Source organism: Diuraphis noxia, unplaced genomic scaffold (genome assembly GCF_037042655.1).
Source record: "Diuraphis noxia isolate RWA-SAM2 unplaced genomic scaffold, SU_Dnox_SAM2 contig0002, whole genome shotgun sequence".
NCBI classification, from domain to species: domain Eukaryota; kingdom Metazoa; phylum Arthropoda; class Insecta; order Hemiptera; family Aphididae; genus Diuraphis; species Diuraphis noxia.
This window is the reverse complement of record NW_028301712.1, coordinates 46,603,926-46,621,577: the sequence shown is the minus strand read 5'-3', so window position 1 is coordinate 46,621,577 and position 17,652 is coordinate 46,603,926. Positions and strand designations below refer to the sequence as shown.

At 26.6% G+C, this 17,652-nt stretch overlaps 3 protein-coding genes and 3 pseudogenes across 5 annotated transcripts; 2 read left to right on the top strand and 4 right to left on the bottom strand.

Moving 5' to 3' along the window:
- The first annotated feature begins 415 nt into the window (after positions 1-415).
- On the top strand, positions 416-1,360 carry LOC149058561 (uncharacterized). Its single transcript, XM_089218489.1, has one exon. It carries the CDS (start codon positions 416-418, stop codon positions 1,358-1,360), a length of 945 nt encoding a protein of 314 aa, XP_089074615.1.
- A 3,294-nt stretch (positions 1,361-4,654) lies between these two features.
- Positions 4,655-5,970, bottom strand: LOC149058560 (uncharacterized; annotated as a pseudogene).
- A 2,770-nt stretch (positions 5,971-8,740) lies between these two features.
- On the top strand, positions 8,741-10,951 carry LOC149058559 (uncharacterized). 3 transcript variants are annotated; one of them, XR_016190091.1, is made up of 5 exons: positions 8,741-9,760; positions 9,951-10,085; positions 10,145-10,232; positions 10,342-10,618; positions 10,727-10,767. XR_016190091.1 is itself a non-coding variant. In XM_089218493.1 (5 exons), exons 1-5 carry the CDS (start codon positions 9,722-9,724, stop codon positions 10,881-10,883), a joined length of 528 nt encoding a protein of 175 aa, XP_089074619.1. In that variant the 5' UTR covers positions 8,741-9,721; the 3' UTR covers positions 10,884-10,951. The 3 variants fall into 3 exon arrangements, 2 of the variants coding, with proteins under 2 accessions (XP_089074619.1, XP_089074620.1); XM_089218493.1 differs by having other exon boundaries at positions 10,510-10,618; positions 10,727-10,951; XM_089218494.1 differs by lacking the exon at positions 10,342-10,618 and having other exon boundaries at positions 10,727-10,951.
- A 12-nt stretch (positions 10,952-10,963) lies between these two features.
- LOC149058558 (uncharacterized) lies at positions 10,964-11,584 on the bottom strand. Its single transcript, XM_089218497.1, has 2 exons — positions 11,467-11,584; positions 10,964-11,259 (listed from the first exon to the last, which is right to left on the bottom strand). The coding sequence occupies exons 1-2, from the start codon at positions 11,582-11,584 to the stop codon at positions 10,964-10,966; spliced, it is 414 nt and encodes a 137-aa protein (XP_089074623.1).
- A 2,203-nt stretch (positions 11,585-13,787) lies between these two features.
- Positions 13,788-14,278, bottom strand: LOC149058557 (uncharacterized; annotated as a pseudogene).
- Positions 14,279-14,331: 53 nt separating this feature from the next.
- LOC149058556 (KRAB domain-containing protein 2 pseudogene) lies at positions 14,332-16,008 on the bottom strand (annotated as a pseudogene).
- Positions 16,009-17,652: the final 1,644 nt, after the last annotated feature.

Here is a 17,652-nt window from a genome sequence, read left to right as displayed (position 1 = left end):
ACATATTCTAAAATACCAAAACAGTTGGTAAGAGATAACTCAAACTTTTTAATAATTCTGAAACAAGATAATATGAATTTACGTCATATATTCAATGATCATTCGTCGACAGATATGGATTTCTCAGAATTTCGGAAAATTTCTCATTTATGTTGGAATCAAAGTGATTATGGGTTTATGGTTATTGATAAAACTCGAGAAATGAATGAAGGAAGATATAGATGTGGTTTTCATACGTTTATTAAAATAAAATAATTATATATAATATATATATAATGTAACATTGTTATTATCTACATAGTCTTGCCAGTGGTCATACGATACAGTAATATTGAGTTTATTATTTACTATGAACAAAGAAAATGTTTTGCTGAAAAATTTAATAATATCAAAAAAAAATATTAAACAAAAAATAATGGAAATGAAACGTGGTATTATAGATTCAGATAACTATTTCCGTGAAGCATTTAAACCAATAACTGAACCACTCAGTACAAAAATAGAAAAAAATACATCGTGTAACTTACAACTAGCTGATTATAAAAATGCAGAAACCTCATACACTAGTGGTGAAAATGAAGATGATGAATTAAATTCGACATTTGTAAATTTTTTTGAACGTCCTAAATCACAACGTTATGATAAATCTTATGGTTTACATTATGATAGAACTAGTGATTCTTACAAAATAGGAGATTACTCTGTAACTTTTAGCCATGGTAACTTACAGCTGCTTAATAAATACTACCCATGGACATTAGGACTACAATCTTTATTATGTGAGAAAGAACCAAAAAATACAACTATACAAGATATGGAATCTTATTACGATATTTTGAAAACTTCTCGAGTTCATTTAAAAGCGGATGGGAAACCAAAAACCTCAAAGTTTCATAAATGGGCGACCGTTGTAAAACCTCTCTACGAAAGAATGAAAAATGAAGAAAAACAGTTAAACGAAGAAATAGTTAAAATTAATAACTCTAGAGCTCCTCGGATAAGCTTTAAAGAATTAAACGAACATTTATCTAGTTCGAGTGCTAAACGTAGTAATGTTCATAATAATACAACCATAACAAATGAACCATTTGATTTTAACCCTACAGCAAACAGTTCTATGTCTGTAGATCCTCCAGTTGAAAAGATGTTTAATTTTACTGCATCACCACATGCTAAGAAAGGTTCTGGTTTATATAAAGATGTAATACCTCAAACACAGTTAGTTTATTATGATGATCCAAATGAATTAGTAACTAGATTAAATCTTTTAACATCATCACAAAGAGTTGGTAATACTGGCGTTAGTAATGAAATCATATCTATTTTAGAAGAATTACGTGAGAGAAATATTATAGTATAATGACAACCTTAGAGAATATAGCTAATGAGCTACATCGACCAGCGAGAAAAATATTTCCTAGACGTAGCGTAGTTACACGGTTTAAAGATGATCTCTGGCAAGCTGATTTAATAGACATGCAGTCACATTCTAGACAAAATAAAGGTTTTAAATTCATTTTAATCATAATTGATACATTTACCAAGTATGTATGGGTAGAAGCACTAAAAAATAAAACAGCGGAGGAATGTACAAAAGCTATGTTTAATATATTGAAAAAAGCTAATCCAAAATTGTTACAGACAGATAATGGTACAGAATTTTATAATAATCAATTTCAAGATTTAATGAAAAAATATAAAATTAAACATTATAGTTCATTCAGTGTCATTAAGTGTTCAATTTGTGAACGTGTAATACAAACTCTTAAAAATAAAATATATAAACATTTTACTGCAACAGGTACATGGAATTGGTATAATACAATATCAAAAATTATACAAAACTATAATAATACAAAACATAGAACAATTAAATGTACACCAAGTGAAGCTCGAATGGATGCAAACAAAATTAAACTTAAAACACATACAAATATCAAAACATTATACAAACCAAAATTTAACATTAATGATAAAGTAAGAATATCTAAATATAAACATATATTTGATAAGGGATACACACCAAATTGGACGACAGAAATGTTTACAATTTCAAAAATTTTACATACAAATCCAGTAACGTATCAATTAAAAGATGAATCGAACAATATCATCTTAGGCGGTTTTTATGAACAAGAAATTAAATTAACTGATTTTCCAAACACCTTTCTTGTTGAACGTGTTATAAAAAAAGTTGGGAATAAAATGTTTGTCAAGTGGTTAGGTTTTAATTCAAGTCATAATTCATGGATAACGTTGTCAGATATATTAAAATAAAATTTTATATTATATTATTTTTTATCTTATTATTATATTTTACCTTTTTCTTTGATAACACTAAAAAAAAAATTTGTTTATTCACATGAAACGTTTAACAATTAAAACATTATATAATACTGATAGATAGCGCTTTTTGTTTATTTCGATTGCGGATATATAAAGTTTTTTAATTTATAGTGGCCATAAGCCAATGTATTAATCTCATCATCCATTATATAACGTTTATCATCGTTAGCACTAAGAACAAGCTTAGTCATAGTTTTCGAATGGACAATATGTTTATTCGATTGAATAAAATTCATTTTTCTATGAGTTTGTTTATCCTCAACAGTTACATGGTTTATAAATGCATTTAATATATCCATGTAATTTTCAAATTTCATGTGATTTTTAATTATATACTTCTTTACACCTTTTGCTTTTTTTTCCTCAACACTATGTATAGTTTTATACGCATATAATTTCGGTCTTAATGATGAGACAAATTCTTTTAGAATTATTCCTTTCATTTCATCCTTAAAATATCCGGGTTGATTTTTATGAGTCTCACTGAAACAATAATGGTCTTTAGGATAATTAGATGTATCAAAATATGGTAGTAAACTATTTTTTAAATCATCGAAAAAATTTGTTGTTTGGATAGCGTATACCAACGAATCAGTATCTGAATACAAAGAACTAATTTTAGCACCATATTTTTATTTTTTTCATTACATTATAATGAAAGTCATACATAAATGTTTTTGAAACATCTAAAATTGCGAATCCTACATAAATTGCCTTGTCAAATTTAATGATTTCCTTACGCTGATGAATAGCCATAAGATTCTCAGTGTATATAGTTCTGTCTTTAAAATTAGTTTTAACCATTAATTTCCTAGCTTTTTTTGCTGATGAAACAAGTTTTATAGAAGTTCTTGCGCGAACATTATCCATACATTTACCGAAAACGCTATTGATTAACAACTTCCAAAAATTTTTTTCAAACTCGTTTTTAGCTTCAACTCTCATAGTTGTACACAATTCAATGTATGATGCCATCCATTTGCTTTGTGAAAAGCTAATAGCTCGATGAATTTTCGTTACTTTAATACCGTTTAAAATCGCCTGTTTTAAGTTTTTATAATGTACTATATAGTTTTTTTTTGATGATAATGTAGTAAGCAATTTCTTAGCTTTAGAATTAGGAGGACACTCATTAATAGGTAAAAATGGGAAATCATTATGACTTTTATGTAAATACCTAGGGTACTCGATATCGACTTCTAATATATACCCAACTTCTGAATCATCAGCAATTTTAGTGACATCGATATTGAGATCATTAACCCACTCAAAATCTTTGAAAGGCAATTCTGTTAACATAGATTTACCATACAAATTTACACAGTCAAGATATGTAATCCATGTAATTGGTTCATTTGAATTATAGTCCAGTCCTTCAATATTTGGTATATTTGCTTTAGCATATCTTTTAGTTGATTGACAAATGCCACCTAGGATTGAGTTTTCAAAAAAGAGGAGCATGTTGTAATCCTTTAACCTTTCCAATTTTACCTTAGTGTACTTAAGCATACAATCAAAAGCAAATCCAGGAGCAGTCATGTAATGAGCAGGATCTAATCTGAGAGTAGATAAACATAAGTCTCTAAAATTTTCAAACACGTCAGCCAGTATGGTAACGTCAGTCTTTAAATAAAGATCGCTATACTCACCTAAAGTCTTTATATCGAATGTTCGCCATATATTTTTAGCATGCATATAATCTTTATCGCTTATTTTTTCGTCTGTCAAAGAGTTATAAAATTCAGACTTTGGTGGTAAAAAAGTATCATCTAATTTACTCCAACTATCGACATATTCATAAGGGAAGATTCCTTTTTGAGTGACTAGATCTAATGATTTCATGGAAAAATTTTTAAGAGTTTCTCTAAACCTTAACTTATCTTCAGATAAATTTAATGCAAGTTAACTTAATGATTCGCTCATGAAACGGAATGTATCGACAAATTTAATACTAAATCTATGTGCGATTTCTTTACTAAAGGATATATATTTTTCTGACGAATTAGGAATAACGTGAATATCTTTATCATTACAACCAAGTTCCCGAATTATGAAATGACTATCGTATGATAAATTATGGAAGAAAATTGGTACGAATGAGGGGTTAGTTATTTCAAAATTACATTGAAGACAAATACATTGTCTATATTTACCAGTAAAATGACAGTGATCTCGAACTTTAATTAAATTATTATTTTTAAAATGTCTCGAACATTTTCCACAAAACTTAGTATTTTTAAAATTACTTTCTTCTTCTTCTTTAGTTAATTTATTCATCGGTTTATTTGTTTGATACATTTTATTAATATTATTTCCAATAACAATCATATTTTCCATAAATTTTTTTGCAGCATTTTCACCTCTATAAATTACCACCTTTCTCGGAATTTTGAACTGTTTTACTAGTTCTTTCGATATAACATCATAGTTAACTTTGACATAAAACCCATAGCTCATAATTTCATGTAAATGTGTAGCATAAGTTTTAGATTTTTCGCATCTATTAAATTCACTAGACTTCTTTTTAGGAGTTAAAATACATTCAAAATCTACATAAATAACAATTGGTATTCTCTGTGTATTTTTATAGTTTTTAAAATAAATAAAATCATCATCCCCCTTTTCAAACATTATTGGTCTCCCTAATTGGTTCTTTCTACAATTATGCTGGTGTTCACTCAACCCTTTCTTACCCCAAAGTTTGCTTTTACATGGATTTTCACTAAAAGTAGTAAAACATCTTTTACAGATAATTAATCTGGAACAGTTTTTAGTTTTCTGACTTCTAATAAATCTTGAAAAATTTTTTATATAACAATAATGTGATGTGTTATTATTATTAAACAATAGTAGATCAAAATGTTTTTTTCTTTCAGTATTACAAATATATAGAGGGAAAATATGTTTTTTATCATTTAAACTATAAATATTAATTGATACATTATTTATACGTTCAAATTTTTTTATCTGACTGATTGGTGTAGGAAAATCTATACATTTAAAATCTAAGCCACTTTTTTTTTCTAACATTTCAAAATATTTCTTATTAAAATAAGTTTTATTTGAACGATTATCAAACTTTGATAGTATTGAATATTTAAAACATTTAACATCATTATTTTTTACATTTATGACTGCTCTTTTATCTTTGATATATTCAGGAAGATCTAGATACGTTCCTCTTCTGAGAGGATTTACTATATTAATTCTCAATTGTAATGCATCTATTGTTTTAAGTGACCAGCCAGAAGCTTTTGCTAAAAAATCATCTTCTTCACTTAATAATTTATTGAACATCCCATTCAGTAATTTATTAAAATCAGAGGAATTACATGCAAGTGTATTAGAGGTTTTAAATGCTATATCCTGTACTTCTTGTTTGATAATTCGTTCATATACACTATCTACATATAAATTAAATTTTATAGATGTTTGTAGACATGATTCCTTTAACTTTGGAATTATTTTGTCTAAAGTATAGTTAAAAAAAAGTTTATAGTCTAAAAATTTTAAATTATTCTTAACTATAAAAGTTTTTGAACATTTTTTAAATCTTTCAATTTCAAATATTCCTTCATCAGCATATGTCATTCGCTGACGTTTTGTCACCATTTTTCTTTTCATAGTTAAGCTGAAAATAAATTAAATGAAAAAAAAAAATATAATAAACAATAATAATATTTTAATAACTTTATTAATATAAATCATACAATATTTAGCAAACCTAAGCAACTAGTTTAAAAAAAAGAAATTAAAGAACTTAATTATTATTTAATAAATCATATAGGTATGATAAATGACAGTTTATACTTTTTTGACATCGATAACCTATATAATTTGATTCATCGTAATTAGCTTTAATTTCTTTTTTTTTTTTAATAAATTTTCTCTGGTCGACTTAAGGTTTGCTTTTTGGATTTTAATATTAATATCGTAGATTAATTTTTTAAATTTTTTGTCTTCTCTTTCACCATATTTTTCATTTTCAGCCTGTTGTTTTAATACTCCATTAATTTCTTTTTCAATGTATGATGTCATGTTCTGTAAATTATATAGATTTTTGCAAACTATCTGCTAGTAATAAAATATTAAAATAGTAACACACATCATCATTAAATAATAATTGTTTTTTATTTTTACAAGTAAAAAAACATAGCTATAAACATTAAATTAAAATCATAATTTCTTAGAAAAGAAAATGTCATGAAATGTTTGACAACGTATCATCATATCCATACGATATCTTTCTCCATAACAGATTTCCATTTTTCTAACATAATCAATATATTTATTACCATATTTATTAAATATTTCTCTTTTTTCTTCTTTTAAAGAAAACAATTTATCTCTTAATTGATCGATTTCAAATTCATTTGATGATGAACATATCCTGATTAAATAAATGTTATGTTTTGTTTCTTTAATTTTTTTATTAATTTCTTTCGTTTCTAATATATTATTTTTATTATCTTCAATATTCCCTAATCTTAATGATTCCATAGTTTGTAAATTATATTGATATTTATTCATAAGTTCATCTTTATTTTTTGAATCCATTGTCTGTAATATTATTTCAAATTCATTAATGTTAATACACAGTATGTTAAATCATAGAAACATAGACGGAAAAAATCTAATTATCAAACATGTTAAACAACTGTATTGTATATAATTTAATTTTTATCTGAATTAAATGAACTTCATAAAAAATTAAAAATTAAGTTTAAAAATGTAGGTACACATATTATATATTACTTATAACTGTGTATTTGTTGTGTACTAAATTTATTTTTCTCCTGTCTAATGTTAAATGAATACATACAATTTGTCATAGATAGATATATTTTTTTATATCTAATAGCAGCCAGTCTTATTGAATACTTATTAGAATTAGAATATTATACTGCCTATTTAAATTATTAAAAGTTAACTCAAATTGAGATATTTTTTTATGTAAATATTGAATATTATACTGTGAAGTTTTAAAAATATAGGTACACACATCATATATTACTTATACCTGTATATTTTTGTATAATAAATGTATTTATTTTTTTCCCTTGAATAATGTTAAATGAATACATAAAATTTAATAAAGATAGATGGAAAAATGTAATAAAATATATTAACCAACTGTATTGTATACAATTTAATTTTTATCTAAATTAAATGGACTTTATAAAAATATAATCATGAAGTTTAAAAATGTAGGTACACAAATATATATTACTTATAACTGTATATTTGTTATATACTAAATTTATTTTTTTCCTTGAATAATTTAATATAGAAAAAAATTTAATAATCTAATATATTATTAAGCAACTACATTGTATATAATTTAATTTTTATCTAAATTAAATGCACTTTATAAAAAGATATAATCATGAAGATTAAAATGCAGGTACACATATTATTATATATTACTTATAACAGTGTTCAATGTCATATACTAAATTTATTTTTTCTCCTGTCTAATGTTAAATGAATACATACAATTCGTTATAGATAGCTATATTTTTTTTATATCTAATAGCAGACAGTCTTATTGAATACTTATTAGAATTAGAATATTATACTACCTATTTCAATTATAAAAACTTAGCTGAAATTAAGATATTTTTTGTGTAAATATTGAAATATTATACTATGATATTCATGAAGTTTAAAAATATAGGTACACACATCATATATTACTTATACCTGTCTATTTGTTGTATATTAAATTTATTTTTTCCCTTGAATAATTTTAAATGAATACCTACAATTTAATATAGAAAAAAATGTAATAAAATATATTAACCAACTGTATTGTAAATAATTTAATTTTTATCTAAATTAAATGAACTTTATAAAAAATAAAAAATGAAGATTAAAATATAGGAACACATGTCATATATAACTATAACTGTGTTCAATGTTATATTATACTAAATTTATTTTTTCTCCTATCTAATGTTAAATGAATACATACAATTCGTTATATTTTTTTATATCTAATAGCAGACAGTCTTATTGAATACTTATTAGAATAAGAATATTATACTACTTATTTCAATTATAAAAACTTAGCTCAAATTGAAATATTTTTATGTAAATATTGAATATTATACTATGATAATGTAACATTTTTTTATATTATTGATATCAAATATTATAAAATAATAAATATCGCGTTCGGTGATAGTACAACTGTTCTATGGTGATAGAGACGGTATATATTTTAAGGTTATGTCGGTTAATAGTAGATTGCTGATGTGTAATAAAATGTAATTACTGACTAGTGATAGTAATACTATCTTATAAATATCATGTTAACATTTTATCATATAAACATAGATAATATTATCATAAAAACTATATTATTATAACGATGATGTGTTTAAATCATTGTTATTCTGTTTCTAGTTTTTTTTTAAATATAGGAGTAAAGATTAAAAGTTTTAATAAAATAGGTACTTACATAGTTAGTATTGAAGTATTCTAAGTCTGACTGATGACTGTTTTCTGAGTCTGGCTGGCGGTTGCTCTTCACTGTTGTTGAAGATGTTTTTTGTGTTTTTTGATGGAAGGTAACTGTTTTGCTGGAGAGTCGAGGATGGTTGCTGTTCTGATAGCTTCTTGGTCTGTTGGAGCTGCTGGTGAACTGATGATTTTATGTTTAAAAATTCGGTGTTTTCTACTAGAGTTTAACCCTCTCTTTGAACGTTGAATATTAGGTACCTCTCATAATCCTGAGGTGATTGTACATTACATTATCAATACCATTCTCTTTTGTCCATGTAAGAACATGTTTGTAGTCTTTTATGCAAATTCTTATTACATTATTACATGAGAAGTCTATTTGAATATATACATTCTAATTTATTGTAAATTATATTTGATATTTTAACCAGTTCATATAATTTCATGTTCATATATAATCATTTTTTTTTTTTGGAAATGTTTTTCAGGTCATTGCTATTAACCGTTAACGTTTTTATATCTGAAATCCGGTTCATACTAATTATTTTTTGATTCTAATAAATGTTAATATTATATATATATATATTATACTATTATTGCTTATATTACATATTTGTTGAAAAGTCTTTTAAGGTCATTAACGTTTCTATATAAAATCTGATTTTCAAGGCGGGTGATTATTTTAGATCCTGTTTCTTTAATAATTCATATAATGTCACTTGTGTTCATGTAAAACAAGTTTGTAGAAAGGTTTTTCAAGTCATTGCTATTAACATTAGCATTTTACATATAAAATTATTGTGGTAGTGGCTAATATCTGTGTATAAAAAGCCAGTGTAAAACCATTAACGTTCATCAGTCTTCAAGATTTCAATTCAGTCCTCAACACAGTCTACAACGCAGTTCAAAAATGTCTTATAGAACATCAATTATTTCTTCAGAATCAGAGGTAGGTAAGTAAAGTTTTTTTTTAAAAACCAAATAACAAATTGGAGGTCAGTCGTAACACTACTCAACGTTATAGTTATAATTATTAAGAAACATACATAAAAATAAAATATATTTCTTTTAGATATCGGCTATAAAACCACTTTTACATTTTTAAATTAAAAAAAATATATTATTTTTATGTTTCATAGAATGAACATTTCAGTGGATCCGTTGACTCTAAAGTTAAACCATTAGAATCAACATCTAAAACAAAAACCACTTTAAAACGTGGTGTTGAGAAGACGATTGAAAAAAAATCTATGAAAAAGAAGCAGATGAAAATGGTTGGTTAAATTATTTTTTATAATGATCACATAAATTCTTTTTCCTTTTTTTTTTTTAGAATGCATCATACAGAGACAATGTTGGTGATCATTTAAGATCAGAAGAATATGATGAGGAAGTTTTCAATTCGTTAACTTTTCGACAAGGTGATGGTTTTTTTTTTTTTTTTTTTTTTTGTAAGGAGAACCCGCGGCAACATAGGCCATTGGGTGTGAGGTGGTACGGTAGGGATTATTTTTGTATATTTGTTTGTAGGTTTTTAATTGGGTAGGGTTGTAACACGTGTTTGTGTAAGTGTGGCAAGGATATGTTGCTAAAAATCCCGGGTGGTCACCCATCCGGGAGCTAGCAAATGCGGCCGGTACGTACGCTTAGTGCGTTTCCGCAGATTGAGCGTACGACCGCGCCTCACCAAGCCACAAGGTGATGGTTTAATTACGATAAAAACTACATTTGAGGAGAAGCCAACAGATTACTGGGTGATAACACATTATAAATGTTCAAATATTGAAAATGTTCCAGTTAAGGATAGGTAAATAATTTATCACTAATTTACTTTTTTTAAACTATTGTTAATCTTTTTCAATAGGTATTTTTATTATCACTTCATTTCATGATTAAAAAAAAAAAATAATTATAGGTGGAAGTTTAGTGAAGCTGGTGTTAAGTTGTATACAAGCGAAAAGTCAAAAGACCAGACATTGAATGTTAGCTTGAATCAGACCATGCAGTCAATATTTGACACGATGCTACAAGACCCAGGACGTCGTACAATCAAAAGTAAAATAATAGGCTAATTATTATATGTTTTTTTTTTAAAAAAATGGGTTTTTTATTGAATAAACAATACAATATATTATATAAATATTTATTTATTTTATACTATTAAATCCTGAAGTATTAAGTCTGACATTGTATTAAAATGGTATTGTAATATTTCATATAGGAATGATGTGTCATCGTTTTGCAGATGAGTGTAATAACTAAAATCATAGTTTTGTATATACTGGTTTGTGAATTCATTTCTCTGACAACTGATAGGTAGACCACGGACGTCGTTTTTTATTAGATCGTAAGCTGTGTTAAATGTAGCTTGGTAACTTGGTAGACGTTTCTGTTTTTCTGCAATGTAGAGGTCTACACAATGTTGAAGCTGTTTAAGTCTACATAAATCTATATGTGATAAAGTGATATAATCATCATTGATATGTAAAGTAATTGAACTCTGCTTAACATTAGTTGAATATGTGAAGTTATCAGATATTTTTGTTCGTCTACATCTGGTGTGTAAATTATTAGTAATTGAAATGTAATTAGATTCAGACATGAGTGTAAACCATTGTTCTAAGTTTAAAGTAATTATCTTCTTTGATAATTTACATTCTAATAACACAATAATCGAAATTTGTTTATTAATTAATAAACCGACTGAAACGCTCTTCTTACTATACGGACGAATGTCAAAGGTTGATTTTGATACGATTATAGGTAGAACCATGATGAATAATATTTATAATAATGTTTCAGACTATCAATATGAAAAAATCTAGTATAATGTAACTGATGGAACATATACTTTGAACTGAGGTTTTTTTTCATCAGTAAACATATTATATACTAAATCTGTTGCGAAAAAAAAAAATGGTAAAAAAATGTGAACGTACAGTTCAGTAGATTAGTGTGTAGTGAAGGGAGTAGAGGGAATTATTTATACTTACTTACCTGAAACATGAAATTAACTTATTAAATTAACTTAACGCACTAATCCACTGAACTACACGTCCACGAGATATTAGATTAAAAACTAACACATATAAGTTGTTTATAATATTTTTTTTATTTATTACAACATATAATGAAAGAACATGATTTAGCAAACGGTATCGTATGACCTAGTTTCACAATTACAAATATATTCATTGTTACAATATTTACTTAACACTTTTTGAACAAATTGATTTCCCTTCATTAATAATACATATATACACTTTGGATTATATCTGCAATGTTCAATCCAAACGTCATCTTCTCGTTTCCAATTATGAAGAATAAGTCCACAGCAAAAACATTCGACGATATCTTCTACTCCTGTATATTTTAACCCACATTCAGCTAGAGCATATTTATTTTGAAAAGGAAAATGTTCGAAAGATCTTAATCTTGAATAAATTGAAGTATATCCTGGATGGGTTGGAACTGAATTATTTCGTATACGATGAACTAATGATTGAAAATCGCTTGAAAGTTTTGGTAAATTCATTTCTTTAATTAATTGAAATAATAACTTGAAAAAACACAACTCGAATACACGACGGATCAGCAGTAACTAAATTTAAAATTATTAACTTGCAACTAAATAGTAGAAATTAAATATATAAATTTTTAAAAACTAGAACAGTGTAACCAACGTGATTAAAAAACATAAAAACAATCTCCCTGTAATTTTTATAAAAATTAGCGATATTTAACTAAAAAAATTTTTAAAAAAGGGAAAAAATAGTTGATACGGTAAATATTTTTGTGTAAGGGGCAAATAGGTGGACAATCTTGTGTAATCACCGTATTGTGTTACGCGGTAAATCAGTGTGCTCCAAGGGAGAATTTTCCGCTTGAAATATATACTACTAAACTGATATAATAATTCATGATTTAATTTAAAACATTTACATTAAGATTATTAAAAAGCATTTGTTACACGTGTTTTAGTGTGTACTGCTTTTTAACTGCAGTTAACTGTTGTGATCTGTCGTCTGTATTTTTTTGAATAATACTGTGCATTAGAACTATTAGAAGCATTATATAATATATCTACATTGTATAATTATTACAATGTATAGAGTCGTTAAAGTGGTTATTCTTTTAAATGCGCTGTGAAATGGTGTGGAGAATTGAAAACGCAAAAAGAATCTATTAGTTTCTTTTCTTTTTCAAAAGATCCTGTTCGGTAAGTTTAATTTTATTATGATGTTAACTATCAAACAATTGTTTGTGCTTGTTTAATATACAACATAATGTTAAACAGTTTCTCAATATATCAAATGTTTTTAGACTAGTAAACAATCCTGTGTATATATATAACGAGGTCCATTTGTGTGTTTTTTAGTATAAGTAAACAATTCTCACCACACTTTTTTGGTATGAAATTGGGTCACAGCGCTGTAAACTGTCGGCTGATATTTTATCTCAAAAATATTTTGAGAAAAATATGTTTCTTAATTTTTTGGAGAACAGGTTAAAATCAGATGCTATACCTACACTATTTCCAGTATGTAAGAACTAATATGACATTTAACAGCAATAATTTTATTTACCTTTTTTTGTATATATATGTTACGGCTGAAGTACAAAAACGGTTAGTGTAAATATTACCCGTCTAATGTGAACCTCATCCATACGAACAGTGTAATGTATACATTATCCTCCTTAAGTATGTAGTATCAAATCAATTTATACATTATCCGGTGTGCTGTGGATAATGTATTCGTATAACTATAATCGTAAACTTATAACTTCGGTACAACATGACCAACGCATCAAACACTTAAAATGGTACAGATTATACAAAGTCTTTCTAGTAGCAAAAACCAAAAAATTATATTAATTCAAAAAAAAAATATTTATTATTATTACTATTAAACTATAAATTATATATTTGAACAATTTTACTATTTACTTAATTAAAATTTAAAAGCAAAATACAATTATTTATTAGAACAATTTGAGTTTGGATGACATTTAGAATTACAAAGTATTCCCCCGGATTTACATTTACATTTATTTGTTAAGGTTTTAGTTTTACATAAACACTTCTTAAAACCTTGACCACCGGAAAAAGATTGTTCATTAATCATTAGCTATTTCACGCAAAGATTTTTTTGTGGCTAAAACTTCTAAAATGTTTATTAATGGTTCAGAGCATACAGTGAATTGATTTCTGGAATAAAGTTGATGAGGAGTGCGATTTTTATTACCGAGTTCATAATATTGATTATCACTTATAGACTCAACCGCAAAGAGTACATTCTGTGAATCACCCTTACTTCTGTCTACTTCTGGTAGTTTGACTCTAACTATGTCGCCAACATTGTATGGTGGGAATTTGTTGATGGATTTGAACTTCATTTTTTTTTGCTTGTTGCTGAAGCGATAATTTTGAATTGCTTCTACCATTTTCTATGGTGTTCTGAAACATTTTTAATAAAAATAAATAACATTTTTTCCTAAATAAAACTTGTTTTGTAATAATTATTTTTTATCACATAAACCACAAATAGATGTTTGTTCATTACCAAGAATACAGCCACACGATTCACAGCAATTAGATACAGTACTGTCCTGTTAAGAAAAAAAGTAGAAGTGATTAAATCTGGTATAACGACTATACAGGGTGATTTTTTAAGCATGCTCGCCCCATTTTTATGCTTAAATTATGCATATATTCAAATTTTGATTTTTGGAATATTTAAGTGTAGTTAAAGGCGATATTTTTGAGTACTTAGATTTTTCACAACTTTTAAGGAGTATCCTGTAGCGATACCAACTTTGGTTTTTCAAATGACAACCTATATGTTTTAAAGCAAAATGTGATTCAGATAATTTTTCTAATAAATTCGAACGAAAACTTCCAGAGTTATTCTACTTGAAATACTAAGGAATAAGGATAAAAGTCTAATACTTAAATGCCTACGTTGTAAATGGATACGATAATTATAATTCGGTATACAATATAAAAATAAAATATTTGTTAATAATCACTTCTTATTACTAAATGGCCAAATATTGCATCTGACAATTTTCAAAAGAAAAGAAAATATGAATAAAATAATATCCTTTTTATTTTATCCATGTTACCTATACCTTATAGGCAACGTTAATATTTGTATAGCATAGGTATACCTACTTATAATAAAATACCGAACAATAGTGTACAATAGCACAAATGCGAAATATGTACGTGTATCCATTTACAACGTAGGCATTTAAGTATGACTTAGATTTTATTCCTTAGTATTTCAAGTAGAATAACTCTGGAAGTTTTCGTTCGAATTTTGATTGCAATATGTCAACATTTTCAGAAAAATTATCTGAATCACATTTTGCTTTAAAACATATAGGTTGTCATTTGAAAAACCAAAGTTGGTATCGCTACAGGATACTCCTTAAAAGTTGTGAAAAATCTAAGTACTCAAAAATATCGCCTTTAACTACACTTAAATATTCCAAAAATCAAAATTTGAATATATGCATAATTTAAGCATAAAAATGGGGCGAGGATGCTTAAAAAATCACCCTGTATATTGCCAACAATTTACCTCTTTATCGGAAACACTATGATTTTCTCTTTGTTCATAGTTTGACACGACACTTTGCAATATTTCTTCCAATTCTTGTTCAGTGGTTAATTTTTCCGCTGTTTCAGCTGATAGTAAAGATGATGAAAAACCAATTTTCACATCAGTACCAAACATGGCCATGTATGGAGATCTTTTAATGCCAACGTGATAGGCCCTATTTTTCATTAGCTGTACAAATCGAAGTCCCTCTGACCATGATTTACAGTTATTTGTTTTCATCCATGTTATCAACATATTTTGTATGTCTTGGTTTGCTCTCTCGACACTTCCTTGTGACTGACTGTGACGTAGCTTCCCGTGAACGATTTTCAGTGTGTCCCACATTTCTTTTAAGTCTTCTATTATTTTATTTACGAACTCGTGGCCATTGTCAGATTGTAATATCATCGGAGCTCCGAAAATACAAAATATGTCGATAAGGTGTTTTGCGACTTCTTCTGCTCTCTTTGTTTTTGGGTCTTAGTTGATCGAATTTAGTAAGGTGATCTTCGTATACCATAATAAACCGGAACTCTCCATCCCCCTGTGACTGCATATCAATCAGGTCCACTTGGCATCTACTATTCATTTCCGAAAACACCATTGGTTTAATCACTAGACCCTTGTTTTTAGATTTTTGTTTAGATTGACACGATTCGCAAAACTTTAAGTAAATAGACTGCTTCTTGTGTTATATTTTTATACCTTTTTTTAATTTCAGCATTCATGCGGTGTTTTCCACCATGCCCAATACTCAAATGTACATCGTGTACAAATATATAATACACGCGTGTATTAAGACGAACTACTACCGTACTAAATATTATTGCGTGTGTTTCTTCATAAACATTTATCTACAATCGTTATTTTATCGTATACATTTTATCAAAGTACTTTACCCACTCAGTCGTAGATAATGTGTAAAATACCCGAGTAAAGTACGAAATAAACGTTTTATAAATAGTATTTTTACTTTATCCAATAGGTACAGGTAGTGTACACATTACCCAGATAATGTGAACACCAACCATATTTTGTACTTTACCCGTAACATATATAATATATATTCATCATATTTTAGTAAAATTTTGTTTAATTATTATTTGTTATTGTTTTTTTTTTTTTTTTTTTTTTTTTTTTTTGTACAGTTTGGCATATAAGTAGCTACTTACTTGCCTAATTTTTAATAACTTAAAAAATGTGTTAATTTTATTTAAAAAAAAATGCAAAAATCATAAATAAAAAAATATTTTAGTTTAATTTGTCAAGAGTCACTAATGGGTGGCTGCTTAAATCACGCCTGTCACGTATCATGTACTATTATCATATAAGCTTATTGTGCAAACTGTACAGATTGTTAATTTCAAATAAAAAAAAAAAAAAAGAAGAAGTTTAATTTAAGATTACATGCTATCTAATATTTATTAAATAATGACTTATTCAATGTTAAAATTTTAAAGGGATTTAGATACCAATATAGAGAAAATACTGAAAATAGTATATAGATGCAAGTTACAATTAACAGTGTCAAAATATTGAAATAGAAATCTCTCTAAGACACCCTGCACATTACTGGCAGTGAAGTGATCTCATTAATATCATTTAATTATTTTAACATGGCTAATATAATATTGGTCAAATAAATTAATTTATGTTTTATTTTTCAGAAATATTGCACAGTCTGCTTCTGCTTCTCCAGCTTCACTTTTATTCCATGCAAGTGGGATTAACTACTCTTATTTTTGCTCAACATGTCACTATATTCCTGCAATAACATACTATTTTTATCTTTTTCCTTCTCAATCTATTTTCTTATTTTTAAATCATTATCTTAATGTAACTCTACTATTCAAGCTTGCCTTCAAACAATCGTGATCTATAAATTTTAAAACTACATAAGTTGCATTTTTGCTTCTAATAAATAAAATATATATTTTATTTAATAAAACGTGTATTTTTTTCAAATATGTAATTAATATTAATTAATACCTATTTAATCATTAATTTGATTTATACTAACTTTATGCAGTTGCTAATTTTAAAATTAAGAATTTTAAGCAAATAGTAAGTAATTTGAATAAAACTAGAGTTGGGTCTATACATTTTTGGAAAAACATTGTATTTAACAATTTGTTTTTCTGATATGGTTACACTGTTTAGCCAACGGGAAGATGGCCGCCACGTTTTTAAGTATTGGGCACGATTAAAGATATATAGGTTGCACATCGCCCTA